This window comes from Metopolophium dirhodum, chromosome 1 (assembly GCF_019925205.1).
Source record: "Metopolophium dirhodum isolate CAU chromosome 1, ASM1992520v1, whole genome shotgun sequence".
Taxonomy (NCBI): Eukaryota; Metazoa; Arthropoda; class Insecta; order Hemiptera; family Aphididae; genus Metopolophium; species Metopolophium dirhodum.
In genome coordinates this window covers 16,046,028-16,070,298 of record NC_083560.1, presented here as the reverse complement: position 1 = coordinate 16,070,298, position 24,271 = coordinate 16,046,028, and the positions used below count along the sequence as shown (strand labels likewise).

Genomic DNA, 24,271 nt, shown 5'->3' with positions numbered 1-24,271 from the left:
TGTTTGGAATTAACGTAAATCCTTAGTTATTAACGTTATAAGCCTTGTAAAATATTTGTTATTATCTATTAACGATAATTGCTAGTTAATAACGTAAATATAAAATTAACATCTTTTACTGTAACATATACATGACATTTTCACTGGTTGTTTATATTTGCATATTCTGTACACGATAATATTTTCAAAATATTTTGATTTGTTTTGAACTGTTTAAGAATATTTTCAGTTTCCAATTTTATTAGTCTTTTTTTCTATGAATGTCAATAAAACTTTATTTGTTCGCTAAAAAAGCTTGAAAATTTAATACAAGGCTTCTACTTTATTCTTACAATTGTATTTGAAAATCCTTAGTCACAGTTTTTATTTGTAAGCATTTAAAGTTCAAGTATTGAAAATAACGAAAATTAGCAAATTATTTTGAGTTGAGAATTCAAAAAAATTTTTCTTTTTAAATCATAGATTCGAAAATGTAATACAAAATTCTTCATAAGTTTGTCTACCTTTATCAAAAAAAAAATGTGAGCAAGCAAATCATATTAAATTTTTATGAGCATTTGAAATTTATATTTTTACAATATTTGATATTCACTCGATTTCTCATGTAGTGGTTTTGTTATTTTATTGTTTTTCGAAAAAGAATAACTGTAGGTACATGCAAATTTTACTGAAAGTTTATAAAAGCATTTTCTATACACCATACAATTTTAAAAATAATTTGACTCTTTTGAGCTGTATACAGACGATTTCAACTTTCAATTTTTTAATTTTTTTTCTCTGTAAATATCAATACAATTTTACTTGTAGGGTAAAAAAGCGGGAAAATTTAATGCAAAGCTCCTGATATATTGTTACATGATTTGCTTGTAGACATTTTTTTTTTTTTTTGATAAAGGTAGACAAACTTATGAAGAATCTTGTATTACATTGTCAAATCTAAGATTTAAAAAGAAAAATTTTTTTGAATTTTCAACTCATAATAATTTGCTAATTTTCGTGATTTTTCCGTAGTTTGTCAAGATTTTAACTTCAAACACGTATAAAAAAAAACTGTGACTAAGGATTTTTTATATTTTTCAAATGTCATTGTAACAATATAGTAGGAGCCTTGTATTACATTTTCAAAATTTTTTACCCAACAAATAAAGTTTTATTGACATTCATAGAAAAAAAGACTAATACAATTTAAAGCGTAAAAGCTGCTTTATAGTCAACAATTGATTGTCCTTTTGTTATGAATATACCTAAAGGAACTGCTCCAACTCCATATGGTGCTAACATGAATGTTACTGAATGACTTTGAATGTCACAGGATGAAGTGCTATTTACAAAAGCGATATCTTTGACTAATAGTAGTTGGTGAGCTCTTTTCATTATAGAGGTGACAACTAAAATAGCAAATGAATTTTCAGAGAACCTAACAATAATTCCGTTATCTTCGTGATAATTTTTCTTCTCTTCAAGTAGTTCTCTTCTCAAAAACAAAAATGACTTATTTTAAAATCTAAAAATTTCAGACACGTAGGTATTTAAAACTTTTAAATTATTAAAAAAAAACTATTCTATAAATTTTAAAAGATGATAGCTGGCTTGTTTATTTATTGAATAGATTTTTTACACAAATATGCAGTACAATTTTGAATAAAATAAATGTTTATATTTCATCATAGGTAAAAACAAAACTACAACTATATCTATAGATATTATAATTTATTGTGTTTGTTACTTAATACACATTTCTTTTCTTCTTATATTTCATAATATTCAAATTTTTCAAAATAGGTTCTGTTTTATTTATTTTTCTAGGTACTCGCCTATGATTGAATATTTATTAATCTATTTTATTTTCTATAATATCTTTTTGATACTAAAAAATATTATAGACACCTAGGTAGGTATTAATTTGATAGTTAAATACCTAGTTGATAGATTATGATATGATGTTCTTTTCTTTTAAAATCATAATTTTACAAAAAAAAAAAATAGAATTCATAAGTAAAAACAAAAACACTTTTTCATTTTGTGTAATTACCTGCAAAAACTTGTATCATTAGAAGATATATTTTGGATTGATAGTGGCATTCGCCAATTCATCAGAGTTACCAGAGATACCATATACTAACTCAAGTTTCGATTCATGCATTTTAATAGATTCTGATATACCTGAACAAAATTAATGTGCGTAAATAAACTCTAATTCATAATATGATGATTAATAATTCAATTATTATCTTACCTAAACCATCATTAAAATAGTTTTCAAACTGTGTTCTACTTTCTTTGGAAGGCTTTAAAAATGATAGAGCTTCTGCAGATCTAATATTGTGGTTGTGATCATTATTGATCTTCATTATAGCTGGCAATCCATCCTAAAATAGAAATGTTGTAATTATAATAATAATACTTAAATACTATTGGTATCAACTATATATTAAATGCAATACCTATGGTACCTACTTATTAATATTATAAATCATAATCTTACTCCTTTTACAAACTCATCCTTTTTTTATTCTTTGTTGTTAACTTAGTTTTTATGTCAATCTTAGCATTACACTGGGTATTTTTTTATCTTCCTCTTATATTGTCTGTTTTGGTTATTTTATTGAAACCACTATGATGGCATATATAGATTTATTAGGAATTATATTAGGAACAACTATTATTAGAATGCTATTTTGAAAATAGTTCATTTTTATAATAAAATAAAATGTTACAATATTAAGCACTAGATAGTAGATATTGCACTAATATGGCAAACAATACCTATTTTCCTAATTATTTAATATTACCTATATAAATATTAAAATTAAATTTAAAAAAAAGGTGAGAAAGTGGGTACAACCAAGGGCACCTATAAGACAAATGTGAAATAATAGTTACCGTACAGTATAACTTTTACTGATGATATTATACTACACGACATATTATAATATAGATACATAATTTATGATTTATCTATGTTGTATATCTATTTTCTGTTATTAATAAAAACAATTTTGTTGGTTCTTAGTTTTTTTTTTCTATGATATGGTCAACTCCAGTGGCGGCGCCAGAAATTTAATACCAGGTGGGCCAGGCTGGGGCCCAAATTTTTTAGGGAGGGCCAAATTGTTGACTTGATATATATATAAAAACAATATTGACGACAGGCACTTTTGCAGAGGGGGGATGGGGAGGGTCAACTTCCAATTTTTCAATTTTTTTACAGTACATCGTGTAAACTTACTATAAAACAATGATTCGTAAACATGTATTAATAGTATTTATTTCCTAACAAAATATATATTTATGTAAACACTTTTTAATTTTTATACTCCCTAACCCAAAATTACACTCAATACCAATTACACCATCATGCATCAATAAAACTGTAGTACAATTGAGTTTCTATAACCATAAAAACAAAACTACAAATATTTTAAACTGACAATAAACATTATATTATGTAATAATACCAATTTAAATAAACAATCAATGAACATATTTTATTATATATAAAAAAAAAAACTATATAAATAAATATAATATTTTAAGATAAAATAAAAAACAACTGTTTAAAGTTTAAATTAAACAATTAAAAACTTTTAATATTAATTATTTGTTTAAAATTAATTGGAAATAATAAAAACGATAAGATAATAATATATTATATAAGTACCTATATAACACATGTAGGTAAGTTAAGAAAAACCGCAATAAAATACATAATAATATAAATAATTTATTTTAATAAAATTCTTCTATTATTATGACTTTCAGCAAAAATATTGATTATATCCTCAATATTTAATGATTTTGCTTCAGACTTTTCTATAGCAATTATACTTAAGCTAGATAGATTGTCATGAAGCATAGAATTTCTCAAATATGATTTAATTCTTTTTATACATGAAAAAGTTCTTTCACATGCTGCTGAAGACACAGGTATTGTAATTGCAATAGTACATAACTTATATAATTCAAAAAATGCTAATTGATAATCCAATAAAAATTTATGAAATTGAAAAATAGTTTTTATAGAATGGTATTTTAATTCAAATTGTTTTATTGATTTTCTAATAATGTTTAATTCAGAATCTAAAGAATCAATATCGCACATATAAGATAAAGCAAATGGATGAATAAGATTTTTATCCAAAAAATTACTATTTCTTGGGTCCAATACACTAATTCCTATCAATAAATCTTCATTATTAGAAAATCTTTTACTTAGTTCAGCATTGATTTTATCTATAATAATTAAATAAAGGTTTTTTCGAAAATCAGTTTCTGAACCTAATACTGAACTTTCCAATGAACTACCTTCAACTATAAATTGTTGCAAATGTTTGGGTAATTTTTTAACTCTGTTTTTTTCTTTATTTTGTGCAGAAGGGTGTTTTATATTTAATTTATTTGCCATTAATTTGGATTCACTATATAATTTTGAATGATAACTTAGATCATTTCTTATTTCACAAAAATGTTCTTTAAGAGAATTCATTAATATAATTGCTTTGGCCATATCAGCATTTTTATCTTGTAAATATTTGGTCAACAAGTTAATTTGGGAAAGTAAATCATTAAAAAAAAGTAATAAATATATAAATTTAAAATCTATGTTCTTAAGTAAACCAGTAGCTTCTGAGGAACGCATACTTTTTTCATTTGAAATCTTATATAATAACAACAGTATAACTTCCAAAGTAGCTTTAACAGCTCGACATGTATGAATTTGAGATGACCAACGAGTAAGGCATAATCTTTTAAGTTCAATTGGTTTTGGAATTTTTAAAATTTGTTTTTGAAGCTCAATGAACTTAGAATGAATTGAAGATCCAGATATAAAATTATATAAATCTTGTAAAAAATTAAAGAAAAAATTTACTTCATCAACATTTTTTGCTACATCTACAAGAACTAAATTAAGACGATGATTGTGGCAATGAATATAAACAGCATGAGGAACTTTATTTTTAAATAAAGCTTGAACTCCATTAATTGAGCCTCTCATAACATTAGCTCCATCATATGTCTGTGCAACACATTTATTTATATCAATCTTACATTTATTTAATTTTACTTGAATATGATTAAATAATGTGTTCGCATCTAAATTTTTTAGTGGAGTAAACCCTAAAAATCGCTCTTTAATTTCATTGTTATAATAATATCTAACGACAACTGATAATTGTTCAGTTTTTGTAATATCCTTAGTTTCATCTATCATTATTGCAAAATACATAGATTTGTCTAGTTCAGAAGATATTTTATTTATTATCATACTAGCCATGATGTGAATTAATTCTTTCTGTATTGAATGATGAAGATACCTAGCATTTTTTGGGCCATTAATTTTCTTTTTAACAACATTATCAAAAAGAGAAATAACTTTCATCAACTCTAAGAAATTTCCTTGATTTATACTAGATTCATTTTCAAGATGTCCACGGAAGGCAATACCCTGAATAGCTAACATTCTTAAAGAAATTATTATTGCTTCCATATATTTTTTATTTTCAATTACAATACTAGCATGATGATTATTTAATTTTGATAACACTGAAGTCTTGTTTAATTTGTTTTTTTTAAATTCTACCCATGAAATAGTACAGTTTTTATGTTCATCACTATTATCATGTCTCAAAAAACCCCTACTAGACATTGCATTTTTCCAATTAGTGTAACCTGTACTTATAAACATACTATCACTATCGTTCTTTTGTTTAAGTGAAAAAAACCTACAAGGAAAACAATATACAGCATTTTCACTTTGACTATATTCTATCCACTTAAATTGCTCATACCAACAAAATTGAAAACTTCTGGTCCTCTTTGTCCGGCCAGTACCATAGGTAGTCTTAGGATAGTTCTTTAAATTTGGTTGATATGGCTCTTCATCGATGGTTTGTGAAATATCATAAGGACCAGGAACTGTACGAAGGCTTTGAGGCTTGACTATGTACTCTAATTCTGGTTCACAGTTTGTAAAAATAGATTCATCAATTTCATCAGCACTTTCATAGCTTGAACTAGATTGAAAAAAAAAATTATTCAATATAAATTCCTAAGTAAGCTATTAAACATTAGGTATTAATTAATAATTATTAAAGGTATGATTAATTTACCTGCATAAGTCAACACTACTACAGGTACTAGATGAAGATGAATAATTTGATTTTTCAAGTTCTTGATTAGGTTGTTCATTTGTATTACTAAACAAGTTCAAATTAAATGGTATGTTATAAACTATAGTACGGTTTATTTTATTTGAAAAATGTTTAAGGTGAATAGCATTATACAAAATTTAAATTCAATTAATATTTTTATTATTAAATAAACACATTTTTATGCATGTAAAATATAATGTACTAATGTATAATATTCTATCATTTTTGGCATTTTATATTGCATTTTTTTTTTTTTTTTTGATATTTTTAATGAATTTTTAAGATTTATAGTGCATTAAATTCACAGCCTTAGTTATAAATAATAACATAATATATTATACCAAAAATCATTTGGAAAAAAATTGTCAACTCACTTTTTAAATGATTTTGAAAACTCTGCATTAGTTGTATCATGTTCAATCGTCATTACAGTCGAATGATGAATATTTTTATTTACATTTGTAGTTTTCGAATTTATTGCTAAAATGGTCATTAGGTTTGATTTAATATTAATTATTAATTCTCATAATATTTATTTTAAAAAACTTACCATCAGAAGGAGAATCAAAATTAGATGCTTTGTTTACTTCCAATTTTATCTTTTTAGGCGCAAAAAAAAAAGATTTTATAGATCTGACGTTTTTTGTTTTGATAGTCTCATTTTCGATATTGCTTTCTGACATGACGACGAGTAAAAACGTTTAAATAATTAATTAATTAAATATTGATTTAATAAATGTTAATTATAAATAACAATGAATAAGTAATAAAAAGTCGTAGCTGAATTGTTTGACTACTTTGTAAAATACCGAAAAATCGTAGTAGTAAAATACCTTAAACAACAGTTTAGTAACAATCAAGAACAAAATCAACTGTCAAATGACCACAAAATGGAAAACATAGAATAGTATAAACTACATACACGAATAAACGGTTTTACAAAATTAAAAATATACAGTAAATTGTAGATAACAGTACCTCGCGCATCGCCGTCGAGAAAACTGTTACTGATTCTTACAAGTTACAACTCACAAGACAATGCAATATTTCAAAAGTATCTAAAAATAGAATGTTTTCCCTTGTATTTTCTTTATCATAGTTGGTTAATAATCTAAGCATTCTAAGCCCACAGTTGGCGTAGTTCATGGAATTTTCAACAAAATTATTAATAACATAGATTAATATTTAACAATAACTAATAAGTATAATTTATTATTTTCGTATTCAGCCGCTGGAAAATACACGTTATCTATGAGGCTTTCAAGCATAGTGCATAGTTTTCAAGTTTTCAACCCATTCAAAATGTTGTTCACGCCATTTATTATGACTTAATACTTTCATATTTTACTAAATCATGATTTATTCGTGAGATATTTTTTAGTATTCTAATATGATTAAATTTAATTTTTTGGGTGGGCCACAGGGGGGGCCCGAGACTTTTTAAGGTGGGCCCGGGCCCACCCTGGCCCACCCCTGGCGCCGCCACTGGTCAACTCTCTCCCCTAGGTTCTGATTGGTGGGTACAGTACATGTGGAGTGGGTCACTATAATAATTGTGTTAAATTTGAATTCAATTATTTATCATTGTACCTACCTCTATACAAAAAACAATTATAAGCTGAGACTTATATCAAGTATATTTAATGAAATATTCTTTGATATAGCCATTAAAGTACCTATTATTACGTTGGTTAATGTAATTTTTGCAGAAAATATTACATTTATTATTTTATTAATAGTTAGTTATTATAGTGTATATACCTACATAGCATTTTATATTATTGTTATTAATTTTAAAAGGAAATACCACTTAAGTTCTACAGTAAAGTAGTATTGCCTTAAAAGTGTAAATGGGTTTATGGTATGAATAGGTTTATATCAATGATTCAAATATTTTGAAAATGTCATTACGTATAGTAAAATGTATAGAAATTATATGTAAAAGTTATAATTCAACGTAAATATTTTTTTTGAATTACAACAAAAAACCAAAACAAAAAAAAACTAGATTGTAAAATTAATACATCATTGCTCTGCTCAGAATTTAAAATGATAAAAAGAGTTGCCTATAATAGATTATAAGAATGTATTACACTTTTCCAATAGTATTTTAACCAGCTAAAATATATTGTTATTATACTATAGGATAATAACACAGATTATATGAATTATAATATTTCATAATTTCGTATCTCATCTGTGGCAATAACAACTGACAAGTATCTTCATATTATTGTACTTAAAAAAAAGTTCTATAAACATAATACACATTATGTACCTACCTAATAAGTAATAATATATTTGATTTAAAGAGTTAGAGATTTCGCAATATGTAGGCATTTTTATCACCAATAGTTAAGGTACATGGATATTTAAATATTAAACCATTTGACGTAAAGCTAAGTTTTAAAAATAATCTACAAATAATATTCAACAGCAGCTGTTATAAATATTTATTTTTGCTTTGAACATTAAAATGAAGATACATGAATTCAGTTATAGTCTTATAGATACATCAATGCTTAGACGTACATAATTATTGCGTAGGTCGTTGGTCATTATTAATTTACTGTTTAGTAAATACAAAGTTAACTTACCAACACACACATTTTGAACATTCATTAAATGCTGATTTTATGCATACACCAACTTGTATTGGTTTCATTGCTATACTCATGAATCCATCTAAAAATGTCTAGCTCAGAGAACAAATTTGAGCGATAAACATTACGTTCAAATTCAATCAGTTTATACATTTTATTGATGGAGTAAGACACTATAATATAACACTATACAATTAATTCAAAATAAAATTATAATCCATAGGCGGTATGTACTATTAATTGCACTGTCTATTGTAATGATTATTCTTAATTAATCATTACAATATTACAGAAATATTACAGTATTTATAGAATATTTTTATTATACTTCAACTGTGAACCTAAATTAGAAACCCATTTGATAATAAATACGCATGCGTAGATTAATTATAATAACGCGCCTAAACATAATTTAAATTCGATATAACAATTTGTATATTATGCGATATTTAAACTTGGCGGGAATTAAAAATCGACCAATGAGAGTGCGTAGTTGAACACAGGTGCCGAAACAGACCTCAGAATGCTTATGCCCTCGGGCGAATGGTGGCGCACTCTGTTTAGAGATTTCTAAACTCACGAGTTGCCGTTTGTTTTGGCATCCGTTTTTTTTTGTATTGTGTGATAGGGAAGTGGTTACACCTTATCTTCTCTACATTGTGACGTGGAGTTAATCGTTGGGGATGTGGCACCACATAAACACCACCACCTTCAACCTTGTCTTTCCACGGCTTGTCACCTTCACGACTGCAGCAGGTGAAACGGTAAAATGTGGTAGTATAACGAATATAACTTCACACTGATGTCGGACCTCCGACAATATATTATATATTGATAAACGACAATAATATCATGTCGGTCCTCTCCTCTTGAGAAAGTATTTCTAAGTCAACAAGAGTCAATAATCAATAGGTACTCTTAGCAATAATATTGTCTTTATGTTTTAACTTTTTAAGTTTATAAATTTTAAGTAATAAGTGTGGCTACCAAGTGTGCTGTTTGAGGCTTCCATAATCCATACAATTCTATAATAACAGCTCGGTAAGTGTAAATCTATGTATTCAAATAATTTTTACGTTATCCAATATTGTTTTTAATATACTATAACACGAACACCATGCGCAATACTGTATAAATATACATGTCTGTGGTCCTATACCTTGCAGCTAGGTATTGCAACATCAGTATTTTGTTTTCTCTCCGACCCATTCGCAGCATAGCAAATTTTGCGTTCACAATAATGATTATAACCATTATTGTGAACATAACGTGGGTTAGAGAGAGAAAACAAATTAGTGTGCTAACATCATCTTAATCAATTTTAATAGATTTAGTAACTTTAAACGTCAATAATCAACCATCCAGTTCACTCTAAAATTCGAATTAAAGCTTAAACAAAAAGATACCTATATATTTTCAAATCAATATCATATGCTTTGCTTAAAAATAATTTTCATAGTTTTAAGTAATTGAGAAATATTTCAAATACTCAAAAAAATATTTGATTATTAGGTACTTTTTTCATCTCTGAAACAAGTCAAAATCTATTTGTATATACAAACCACTGTAGGTGATGATAGATTAAATTATCTGATGGTTATAACTACAGAGAAGGAATAATCCAATTTAGAAGAGACAGTAAACACATTTGCACACTGTAGTACCAGTAGATATCCACTAATTTATATTTTAAAATAATTAATAATATTATATTTTGTATGAATTGTTTTAATTTAGGAATTAAAGTGAATTCCTTTATACCGTATTTGCCTTTTTTTTTCTCTAAATAGTGGTGAAATAACATCAGTTTGTTGCTTTAGTTGCTTAATACATTGAATTTCTAGCTATTTGAAAAGTATATTATGGTTGATATGAGTAATTTTAAGTAAGATAATAAATGGAAAGCCGATAATATTAACATACATAATTTATATTATACATTTTTTTTTTTTTTTTGAAACCACCTGGTGAAATGTTGAAATTGGACTGCCTAAAATCTCGCACACCTGAAAAAAAAAATTGAAATGATATATTATGTATGTATAGCAGGCAGCAGTAGTTATTGTTGTTGATGTGTTGTATCTTGTAAGAATAATAGAATTAGAAATATTAATAATATACCTACCTAATAATAATATAATTACGATAAAATATTTTGGTAAATCGATAAGTTTGTTGAAACAATTTTTCTACAAAAGCTACCAAGGTATTTTAAAATCGAAAAAAAAAATTGTAAAGCCAACGATGATCAATAATATATTATATGATTATTGAGTAATAATTGAGTAGAGGATTTATAACATATTATGTTATATTTTTTTGGGATATCTAGTTAAACCAATTTTTGGAAAATTTTAGAATTAACTATAGTCAATTTATGTAAAATCAACAAGAAAAAGGTTGCCAAGTAGGTACCACTCTGCTCTACAGTGAGTGTCTAGTGGATCATATTAATGGATGTGTCAAATTTGAATTCAATGATATTATCAAGGCTGGGCACTAATGAGTTAAAAAATTAAATTACTTTTAACTGAGTTTCAATAATGTTATAAATATTTTCCATGTTGAAGTACCTAACTTATAAGTTAATTTATTTTTATTGTCACGTTAAGTTTTTTTTTCCTAAAACCACAGATGTAAAAATTAATTTAAAAAAAAAAAAAAGAAAAGTAACTTTTAATATTAAACATAACTTATATTTTTCTATATCAACTTCATTTAACAAGTTAAAAAAGAAATAGTTAACTTGTCCATCCCTAGATATTATATTGTTATATACAAAAAACGATACTAAGTGAAAACTGTTTGTCGGCCTATATTACTAAGTATATTTTATGATATACCTATTTATATTGCTATTAAGGTAATTTATTAGGGGGGAAACATCCATTGAATCAGTGGTCAAAAAGCAGGGTGGGGCCCCCTGAAAGTCTTAGATTCGGCGATCATAAAACAATCAGTTGAAAAATAATACATAACGTAATGATGCCAAATACAAAGAAAAACAATGTTTCGGCATATATTGTGAACAAGTTTAAATATACATTTATACGCAACGTAAAATTTTATAGTTTTTTGGAATCGTTTCATTATTGTAACTGTACCAGACACCAGTCACTGGTGTACCGAATGAATTATGTAACGACGTCTATAACAAAATTAATGAAAATTCCCTTCACTATTAAACGTGTGTACGACACTACTGCAGGGTTGCATGAGTCATTAATTAATTTATTGATTCAATACAATTTAATAGACCAATCATAGGCCACTTAATCATGTTTAAGGGACCATTAGCTCACTATTTATTCAATAAATGTTTAATGACTGTTCATGCAACCCGGTATACGGGATTAAAACAGTCCATTTATTTATATGCCTATGGTACGACTTGATGAGTTGGGTGCAGTCCTCCGAACAATTATAAATATAATATTAATAATAATATCAATCCACGTTGATTCATTAATTTAATATATTATTTTATACTACAAAGTATACCAGCATAATATACAAGTGATTTTTTGTACAAGTGCTGAAGTGCTTATCACTCTGACCTGATACGGGTAGACGGTGTATACCCATTTACCATTTGGCGAATTAGCGTACATCCAGTAAAAATAGTGCAAATACGCACGTATACCTATTACCTAGGAATCTAAAAATCTTTAATTCTGTATACTGCATTATCTATATTATTAATTATTATTTTTTGTCATATGACATTTAACACATAAATTTTATCTTATAAAATCACAATATACATTGCATATTTCTATTGTTGCCTTAAATTCATAAATAAGTACTCTATATTTGGGTTGATAGGTTGTATTATATCGGAAAAAATGACTTTACAAGAATAACTCTTAAGCTTTGTAGAATTGTTGGATTTTGATTTTTTTATCTGAAAAAAGAAGACTTCCTACAGCTCGCATCGATCTCTGATTTTGTATTTTATTTCAAATAGTTGTATTAATAATTTTGTAAAAAAATGTTTTTTATCTTGTATTTTTTTAGACATATTATAAAGTTTGAGACTAAAATATTGAAAAACAGAGATTGATTCGGGCAATTAAAAAAAAAATGATTTAACCTTTAAACTAGATAGGTCAATAAAATATAAAAACTAATAACTAACCATATTATGATTGGTATTTCTTTCTTGCCATTATAAAGCTACTCAATATTTGCCTCTGGTGCCAGACTTTGGAGTGTGTATGTGACAAGATAGTCAATTATTGATGCCTATAATATTAGGTTAGCTTTTTATGGTAATTAGCTATTTTTTAACAGAATTTATAAGAATGTAACTCATTATTTAACAAGGGACTTATAAAATAACTAATGTAGTAACTATTGTGTTAAATAAATAAATAACAAAGTTACCTTAATATTACTCAAAATGTATTTTAAGTTTATTGCTTGCATCTGATATTGAGCTTAATTATGTTTGGTATTATGATTTGTGATACCATATTATCGTGATTTGAATTTGAACTGCGTCAGTGTATAAAAAATACTTAACTTTTTTTTTTAAACCTGTATACGAGCGGTTAACTAAAGACCAAAACCATTAGTATAAAAAACCTTAACCAAAACCGCCATTTTTTTTTTTTTTTGTTTCCGTCCCTGCTTTTTTTCAGATATTTTTACTTGAAATATTCAATATTAGATTTTATTTTTATTAGTATTTAATAATAATAATAATTTATTAATTCTCCAACAAGCAATACTTATAAGATGTATTACTAAATAACACATTTTTGTTGGATCACATCTAAAGCAAAAGCAATTACAATATTAAATAAACATATCAAGAATATAACATAAAAATAGCAAAATTACTTTATAATTATTCAAAATAAAATATAAATATTAGAATCAATTTAAAAAAAATAAATAAATTATCAAAAATACAAGATAATTTTTTTTTTATATAAATCTTAGGTATTTAAATCCAGACACATAAGTTTTCTTTTTAATTTTTTTAAATTAGTAAAATCATGAATACAAATTTTATGTTTAGTACAAAAATGAGTGAACACAAAATATGGTCCTGATTGCCAAAAAGCAGTTCTTAATTTAGGTAGAGTTATATTAATATCTTTAACAAATTGTGTGTTATAATTATGAGTAGAGTATTAATTGTGTTAATATATTTAAAAACAACAGCGAAAACACGCATTATATAAAGAGACTTAATATTTAAGATTTTACATTCATTATAAAAAAAAGTTGTTGGAAAGAGTCTTGGCTTATTGAATATATATTTTACAAGAAAATTTAATGTTGCATGTAATTTTTTAATATGAGTATCAAAAGCGTTACCCCAAAATGCTATACCATAGGACACTATTGATTGAAATAGAGATTTATATACTATTGTTGTTTAAACATTAACAGTTAAGGTATTTCTCTAACATTTAAATATGTAAAAGAATTTTTCAACCAACTTTATTAACTTATCTATGTGAACATTCCATTTTAAGAGTTCATCAAAATGTATACCTAGATATTTTACATAGGATATTTTATTAATTAAAGGTCAGACACAATTATTTACTTCTCTTTTACATGATACAGTGTGTACAATTAATTTATCAAATTTTAAATTATTGTTATTATCATTCATTCTAAAATTTATAAAGTTGGATTTAGTAAAATTAAGTTGTAAAGAATTATTGGCCAGCCAATTTTTAATTTAACTATTACCTTTATTAGCTTCACGTTGTATTTAATGTGGGCAAGAGTTACTACCAAGAAAAACCAAGTCATCAACAAAACACAATACTTTATCTCCTAAATGTTGGTTAAGTAAACCATTAATATATATTATACAAAGTAGTCGTCCAAGAACAGTCCCTTGAGGTACAGAATAATTAATTAATTGGTCATCACTATAAACATCATTAATTTTACCTTTTTTGTTTCTTTTACTAATAAATGATTCTAATAGTTTTAATGGAATTCCTCTTATTCCACAGTATTCAAGTTTTTTTTAACAATAAGTTATGATCCACAAAATCAGAAGCTTTTTACAAGTCTAAAAATATACCAACAACATGTTTTTTTTTTAAATCAAGATTATCATATATAAATTTAATAGCACAATATCATGCATCATCTGAAGATAAATAATTCCTAAAACCAAATTGGTTTTCATTAAAAAATGTATGTTCATTTAGAAAGTTAAAAAGTCTGATTTTAATACATTAATTATTGAGAAGCTTAGTGATAGTCAATATAGAGTGATTGGTCTATAATTATTAAGACTTCTTATATCATCAGTCTTATAAAATGGAATTAACTATTGAATTTTTAAAGCTAGAAGAAAATTCACCAGTTAAAAATCGTTTATTGAAAATAATGGACATGGGTAAAGATAAATTAGTTGATGTATTTTTCATTATAGTATTAGTCAACAAACCTTCATAATAAGATCAAGATGAATTATCTTTACATTTCATAATCATACTACTTATTTCAATAGGGCCAAATTTTAAATGTGACAGTTATAATTTAGGTCCTTAAATTGTTTGTATATAAAACCATCATCACTAATATTTGAAGCTATATTACTTCTAACATTAACAAAAAAATGAATAAAAAAGCGACTTCTTATAAGTTATAGATAATCCTACTTGACCCATTTTTGATTTCATTAATGATAGTTTGTTTATTAATATAAGTTTTAAAAGCTATTTTAAGATTCCATACTTTTTTAGTATTATTGCCAGCTAATTCAAATTGTCTTTTAATGTATGCGTCTCTAACAATTTTAATGAAGTTATTAAGTATACTTCTATAAATAATATAACATTTTTTATAATGAGCATAAAATGTTGACGCTTCATTCTATTATACTTTTTTTCTCTAACTCTAATAGACATAGTAAGACCCAAAGAAATCCAGGGTTTTAGCTAGCATTTTTTATTATTGTTCCTTCATTTAATATGTGAGTAATAATTAGTAGATGCTCAAATTAAATCATTGATTTTATTATTAAAAATATCCACTGAGCTATCAACATTTTGAGTTAGTAGGGTATTCCAATCTTCAATTCTAATTAACATATTTAGATATTTAAAGTCAATTGTTTTAGTAAAATATTGAAATCATTGTTTGCCTTAGTCATAGGCGTAATTAGGGGGCTTAGCCCCATCCCAGTTTGAATAATAGTCCCCCACAAGTCTTTACATGTCTGCCCCTGAAAGGGCTAATCCCCCCCCCAAAAAAAAATTATACCACCCTTTAAATATTCAATATTTGATTTTATTCTATTTATAGACAAGAACATTTAGGCAATAAAAAACATGTTCTTACCTAAAAATTTACCACAAAATAAGAATTTCTCCTTATTTTAAAGGATACATTGTACTATAAAAAAAGTAAATGTTGCAAAAAATAATTAAATGAATTTTGTTAATTTTTGTTTCAGATTAAAATTTTGAATATGCTACCTTCAGATCGTCAAGTTTACTCCGATTCTGATGAAAGTTTAAATAATTTTCCTAGAAAAAAAACTAAAATATCAGATATAAATGGACAATCATTTGATAGAGATATTTCGACTAATGAAGGTAGTCAAAATAATGATGACATTGAAATGGACAATTATTTTGATCACAAAAATCAATATTTGGAGAATAATCAGAATGTGTCTTCTGGAGTATCTGACGATGATGATTATAACGTTAATAACTATGAAGATAGTGAAAGTGAAGATTATGTACCTATTTCAGATGGTGAATTTGAATTAGAAAAATATGTAACAAATGAAACAAATTCTAAGACAGACGAAACTGATGGTGAATCTGTCAAAGATGTTAGTGTTGGTGTCAATGATTATAATAATGATGAAGAAAGAATGCCTAAAACTTATAAACCCATAAGTATAATAGATGATGATGAACTATATGATTTACTAGACAAATCATATAGAGACAAAAACAAACCTCACAATGAACATAATAAGAAAGTTGTTACTCCAGATGACAACACAGATAGTGAAAGTGAAGATAATATACCTATTTCAGATGGTGAATTTGAATTAGAAAAGTATGTAACAAATGAAACAAATTCTAAGACAGACGAAACTGATGGTGAATCTGTCAAAAATGTTAGTGTTGGTGTCAATGATTATAATAATGATGAAGAAAGAATGCCTAAAACTTATAAACCCATAAGTATAATAGATGATGATGAACTATATGATTTACTAGACAAATCATATAGAGACAAAAACAAACCTCACAATGAACATAATAAGAAAGTTGTTACTCCAGATGACAACACAGATAGTGAAAGTGAAGATAATATACCTATTTCAGATGGTGAATTTGAATTAGAAAAGTATGTAACAAATGAAACAAATTCTAAGACAGACGATACTGATGGTGAATCTGTCAAAGATGTTAGTGTTGGTGTCAATTATTATAATAATGATGAAGAAAGAAAGACTAAAACTTATAAATCCATAGGTATAGATAAGGATGAAGTATATGATTTACTAGACAAATCATATAGAGACAAAAACAAACCTCACAATGAACCTAATAAGAAAATTGTTACTCCAGATGACAACACAGATAGTGAAAGTGAAGATTATATGCCTATTTCAGATGATGAATTTAAATTAGAAAAGTACGTAACAAATGAAACAAATTCGAAGACAGATGAAACTGATAGTGAATCTGTCAAAGATGTTATTGTTGGTGTCAATGATTATAATAATGATGAAGAAAGAAAGACTAAAACTTATAAACCCATAGGTATAGATAAGGATGAACTATATGATTTACTAGACAAATCATATAGAGACAAAAACAAAACTCATAATGAACATAATAAGAAAGTTGTTACTCCAGATGACTACGAAGAGAATGAAAAAACTGTGTTGGAGGAAGTGTGTACAAATCATTTTGATATTTTGCCTGAAAATTGGATTGAAGCAATTCATAAAAGTGGCATGCCGGTTTATTTACACAAGAAAAGTAGAGTTGTAACATTATCAAGACCTTACTTTTTGGGACCAGGAGATCCTAAATCACATCTAGCACCATTGTCAGCAATTAGTTGTTTACAATATAAAAAAGGTCTTGAGAACAAAGAAATTATAAAAAATGAACCCGATTTTCATGCTAGTAAACTTGGAGATATGATTATACCAAATATTAAAGTGGAGACTGCACAAGAAAATATTATTAAAGAATCTTTAACACATGAGGAATTACGGGAATATTGTCAATCACTATTTAAGTAAATTAATTCTTTTATAATTATATAATATTTATAATATAATTTTATTTTTATATAATGCATTTTATTAATACTTATTTTTTACAGGTTCAAGGCTGAAGAAGTTAAATCTCCAAATAAAACACCGAAAGAACAAAATATAAAAACAGAAATTTCTAGAGCTACACTAAAAAAAACCAAGGAAAGAGCTTCGCTTCCAGATAGTACTAAATTGATATCATTTCCACTTCAAACTGAGGACCACAATCAACGATATTATCGTCGCCGAGAATGGATAATGAATCCAAATGGTAAAAGTTATGTGAGCATATTACATGAATATTTACAACAAGCATTGAAAACCCAACCTTTGTATCAGTTTAAAGAACTTGAAAGTACAGAAACACCTTATTCTGCAACTGTTGTGCTTAATGATGTTCAATATGGTGTTGGTTTGGGTATTAGTAAGAAACAAGCGAAACTTAATGCAGCCCAAGCCACTTTAGATATACTCATACCTGAAATGAAAAATAAATTAGATTCAAATATCAACAACCAACGTGATCCAGTAATATTTGATCAAATTAAAGTCACCGACCCCAGAGTTACTGAATTCTGTGCTAAAACCTCAGAACCTAATCCGCATACTATGTTATTAGTGTGTTTGCAGAGAAACTTTGGTGAATGTGAAATAGGTATTGAATATAAATTGAACAATCATCGTAGGATGTTAAATCAATGCACAATGACTGTTGGTAAACACACAGTTTCTATTCCTTGTAAAAATAAAAAGATTGGCAAACAAAAAGCTTCTCAAATAATACTGGGTTTGTTACATCCACATATTGATAATTGGGGTTCGTTGTTACGGCTTTACGGTAACCGAAGCATTAAGAATGCTAAAGAAAAAAAACAAGAAGAGCAAGAAATCACTCAGCTCCAGAGTAAAGCTGCTGTAAATCAACCAAATTTTGCTATACTAAATAAACTTAAAGAAGAAATGTTAAAAATTAGAGACCAAAGAAAATTAAAAGAAACCAATGAAATGTTAGGATTACCTCCGACAATGCTTGCTACAACATGTCCATATACCATAGCAATTCCATCATCATCCACAAGTCCTAACTAACAAATACTTTTGAGTAGTTTATTTTCTATTTGCTTAAGGGGGGAGGGGGCTCCACACTACTGCATTCTAAGGAACATATACAATTTTTGTACACAACTTCTTATATCCACTTTCGGCAATCAGCCTTGTTGTTGTATTAAGGCGGTTATACCCTTAGCATTTTTGATGTAGCGTTCAAAACGCTCAATATTTAACCAGCGTGTTTTAATGCGTTTTTCCCTGGTGTGAACATGATCATATGTAGATAGATGTTTAATTTTGAGCGCTCAAATTCTGCATCAAAAACGCTAGGTGTGTAATCAGCTTCAGTTGTAAATTATCGTTTAACAAAAAAGAAACATGCATTTTTGAAGCCCCCTTTAATTTATTAAATACTTTGTATATTGGTTTTCAATATTGGTATAATTTATTATATTAACATAGTACCTAAACTATAGTACACACTCCATAAAAATCATTAAGTGATAATTAATAATTTTAACTATAAAATAAATATACCTACTAGATAAAATATGTAGGTATAATGGTAGATTCTATTACTATACCTACCTCTATAAAAATTACAAATGTTTTTTATATTTACTTACTATCAACATACAATTTGAGATAATAAACTTCTTCCAATTATCTTCAATCATTATTGATTGTAATACACGTGTCATAGTGATATATGTATATATATAATATAGTTAGTAATTGATAAAGCTCCTAGCAAATTTGCTAGACTTAGTATAGATATAAGATTGTATTCTATGACTTAATTAAGCACATATCCATTCTTAATATGTAATTTTTTTTTTATGTGATTGAATTCAAAGTAAATAATATAGAAAATAAGAAATTAATGTACTTGATTTGTTTTTGTATATATATTGGAAGAAACGTTTATTGTTATATCTACTTTCTTTAAGCAGAGCTTATGTTGGGTCTAGAGAGTTGCATATTATAAATGATTAGTTAATCGTATCCATATATAGGTACAGTGTAAAGAGAAAAAGGAATTATAACATTTACCAAAGACTTAAGAGGATGTCACACCCGCATGTGTTGTCTCCGTCTTACAAAAGTACAATATAGCAATAACTGTTTTGCGCGGGACAACTTTTCTTGCACTATATTTGTTGTAGAACTACCAAATTTTCACAACACATAAAAAAAACTTTATCTGCGGAACAGCGTGCTCTTTTTTTTAATAGCACTATCCAATCACTGTTTATAAGCAACTGAAAAAACCAAATGTATTAAGAAATTTTGGAGCCACTACTACAAAAACAGAAAGATAAAAGTTGTCCTGCGCAAAACAGTTTTTGCTATGTTGTACATTTGTAAGACGGAGACAACACATGCGGGAGTGACATCCTCTTAAAATTAATATACAAGTGGATACATTTATAGTATTGTTATATAATCAAATTTTAAGTGCATATTTTACTTATAAAAATTAGAATTTAATTTTCTTTAAATTGGTAAAAAAAAATTGAATGAAGGTTTACTAAAAGAATATTCAAAAAAATTTGTGTGGGTTGTACTTCCTTGTCTACGGGATCCTTTATAGTTGAAATTATGAACCTCCGATATGATTTTATTAATTTTAATCATACAATGTTGTACATTAATACAACTATTAATTTGGGTAATAATTAGTATTTAATATTTATTAAATTAATTATAGAAAAATAAATAGGGAATTAATAAGTGTAATTTTAATTTTTTTTTTTTAGACAAGCTTTTAAGGCTCACACTGAAGATATAAATATCGATTTACATAGATTTAATAAATTGTTGGCATCCTTTAAACAGATTTTGAATAAACATCTTTTTAGAAATTATTTAAAATATTGCATTCACGTACAATTATTATTATATTTGTTAATTAAAAAAAAAAATCATTTAATTATTACACGTAAAAAAAATGTTTGTTATTAGGTTGACACTGTTACATTCTAAGCATACCAATTTGTTTAGTTTTATACTATGGGCTGTTAATGAAAAAAAAATGTTCTATGATATCATTATAATATTGCTTCTAGGACTTAAGTCATAAACTCATAACTCATAATCTATAGTCTATAAACTTTGCAAAAAAAAAGATACAGGTGTTTCTTTTGCATATCAAACCACAGTGCAATACATTTAACATATGTTATAGGTTCATAGGTAGTACTGTTAATAATAATACAATATGACATACCTCATATAGGTGTTTAATACTATTGAAACTGAAATATGAATACTGGTAATTTCATATAATATACATTATTTCTTTACAAATAATGTAGGTACTCATAAATTAAAGTATTTAAGTGTTCAACTATGAAATGCAACTGAATGCATAAACTAGACTCACTTCCCCACCAGAAAAGATACTGAAATTGAAAATCATTTCGACCCACCTACTACATGTCACATACAGACAAAAAACACGCATTATTGTAAAATCAAAATTTCATCTCTCCGCTTAGAATCTAAAATAAGTGTCCTTTAACTAAACAGAATAGTTAGTTCTTAGAAAAAAAATTTTTGTCATATATCTTTTTTATTCGCATTATTCAGTGAATTATGCCTGAGCCTGGGGACCCTCAAAAGTAGGGATTGCTCTTAAAAATATTAAAGAATGCATGCGCATAATAATGTACCATAGCGTATATCATATTTGTGCTCTTTTAATATGCAAAAATGCTCGTAACTTTTGACTTATAACTAAATATGTATGAAAGAATATGCATTGCATACTTCAAATATTTATTTTGTTGTGTCGTGAAATTAATTTCAAGCTTATACATATAATAATATATCTAATAGCCCGAAAAAACATGCATTTTTCTATATATATATTTACGAGGAATTATTTAAGAAAATACGTGTTAGTTTTTAAACCGACTTTAATTGTGCATGTAAACGTAGTATTATGATGTATAATAATAATTACCAAGGCTCCAAACTAATAAACGGATGTGATAACTGACAGGGTACAATATTATATTATTGACGAAGACTGAAGAGTGTTTACATTAATATTGAATATTTATTGAATTAATAATATTCAATGCACAATGTTATACCTATATTGCCTATAAATTACGCCATTCAAAAAATAGCGATTTTCGAACGATCCACTTCTTCACGTCTTTCGAGCACACGAATTTAATATTTTTCAAGCAAAAAATATCGGTTAGGTTAGTTTAAGGATATTGCCTCATTGAGATTGCATAAGTCTAGAATTCATTAAATGTAAGTTAAACACTTCATTTGTATGCATTTCAATTTTAATTAATTTAATTCAATCATTTGAAAAATGTAAGATACATCAGATTATTATTATTATTGTATAATATGAATTTATTTTTTAGATTATTATTATACCTGTATTTTCTCCTTTGCATATTTTTTTTAATTTATGCATTATGGGGGGAGGGCGTTCTAGATTTATGGTTATTAATAGGTGGTTTTAAAGTCATAGTTGAGTTCCTTGGTTAAAGCGTAATATACAATAGTCAGAGTAGTCAGACCAATTGAGATTATTATAAAAATAATTGTAATTTTTTTATTGTGTAATAAATTTTTATAATTTATATAGACTAAAAAAAAAATACTGTATCATAAGTAAGTAGTTTATTTATGATTTGAGGATTAAAATAATTGTTTTATATCAGGGTTGAAATGTTTAAAATAAACGATTTAAGCAATATAAAAAAAAAAAAAAAACTATTTTTGGCTTCTTAGTTTTTTAATTATTTGTAGTAGTTAATTATTAATTATTTATTATTGTTATATAAACAAATTTAGGTATACAATTTAACTTTAAGTACCCAAATAATCGTTCATTTTAATAAATATTTTTAAAGTTATAGAACATTAATTGTATTTTTTGATTTAAAAATATAATATAGACTAAATTAATAATTAATTAAATTAAATACAAAATACTTACCAATACTTACTTATGAAATAAAAATATCAACTGTATTTTATTACTTTAAAAAATAAATAAATTTAGAATTTAGAATTAATTAAATCTTTATTACACGAACTTTACTGTGATACGTACATTAGGTATGCCAATTTCTATTAGAATTCACATAACTTCTGTACAATTAACAAAAAACGAGATAAACTACAGTCTTTGAAAATTTTCAAGCTCACAGCTCTAATTATGAGTACTCTGGCTATACAATAAACCAAGACATTTTCTCGGTGGAAAAAAAGATAATAGGTAAGTTGAATACCATTAAAAGATTACACCGTTTATTCCATTTTTTAAATATCATTATTTGAAGTCAAATTGTATAGCTATGGTAGGTTTTCACGAGCGGGCTTGCAGCAATCTGATTGCATATTCCAAAAGTATATTAATGATAAAATAAAAATATTGTGTACATTTCTAGTATTTATCGTTATTGGTTTTTGAATTACTACAAAATAATAAAATCGCTCGATGAAAAATCGAATGAATATCGAATGTTCTAAAAACTGAACTTCAAACTCTCATAAAATTGTAATTTGACTTTCCGGTAGACATTTTCTTATTTATAAAGGTATACAAACTTATGTGGTATCTTGTATTAAATTTTCATGTATGAGATTAAAAATAAAAATTTTTATGAATTTATACTCAAAGTATTTTGCAAATTTTCAAATTTTTACGAATTTTATCAAAATTTGAACTTCAAAGGATCATAAAAAATTATTGTGGACTTACACTTAACTTTTTTTTCATTTCCAATAACAACAACTTACGAGAAATATTTTATTACATTTTCGATGTTTTTTTATCGTCATTAATTTTTTTTATTCACTAAGTTTTTCAATTTTTTCCTTACCTATTAGGTTTATAATAAATATAGGTAATATATAAGACATTTAACTATTGCTGATAGGTACATTATGTTCATTACACAATAATTTTAAGTTAATTTTTATCATAGACCCGAGGTCTCCAACCTACGGCCCGCCAAGTTTTTTTCATTGGCTAGCCAAGCTAATTAACGTTTTGAAAATAATATATTTACTATGTTATTTTCATTAAGTTTTTAATTTATTGAATTAGGAACTAAGTACTAACACTGACTAATAATAGAAAAACTCGTTATAAAATAAAAAAAGGATATAAACAAACATTCATTTTTCTAAATAAATCTTATCTATTCTTC

The 24,271-nt window shown here is 26.1% G+C and overlaps 1 protein-coding gene and 1 pseudogene across 1 annotated transcript; one reads left to right on the top strand and one right to left on the bottom strand.

Annotated features, from left to right (window-relative positions):
- Positions 1-1,185: 1,185 nt before the first annotated feature.
- Positions 1,186-7,130, bottom strand: LOC132933416 (uncharacterized; annotated as a pseudogene).
- A 9,078-nt stretch (positions 7,131-16,208) lies between these two features.
- LOC132937102 (microprocessor complex subunit DGCR8-like) lies at positions 16,209-19,231 on the top strand. The gene is made up of 3 exons (XM_061003930.1): positions 16,209-16,647; positions 17,527-18,013; positions 18,101-19,231. The coding sequence occupies exons 1-3, from the start codon at positions 16,209-16,211 to the stop codon at positions 19,119-19,121; spliced, it is 1,947 nt and encodes a 648-aa protein (XP_060859913.1). The 3' UTR covers positions 19,122-19,231.
- Positions 19,232-24,271: the final 5,040 nt, after the last annotated feature.

Bases quoted from the DNA above. Each gene is read 5' to 3' on its own strand.
- LOC132937102 (XM_061003930.1), top strand. From the start codon at position 16,209: ATGCTACCTTCAGATCGTCAAGTTTACTCCGATTCTGATGAAAGTTTA. The intron at 16,648-17,526 runs GTATAATAGATG...ATAAACCCATAG, and splicing joins TAAAACTTATAAACCCATAA to GTATAGATAAGGATGAACTA. The intron at 18,014-18,100 runs GTAAATTAATTC...TATTTTTTACAG, and splicing joins TATTGTCAATCACTATTTAA to GTTCAAGGCTGAAGAAGTTA.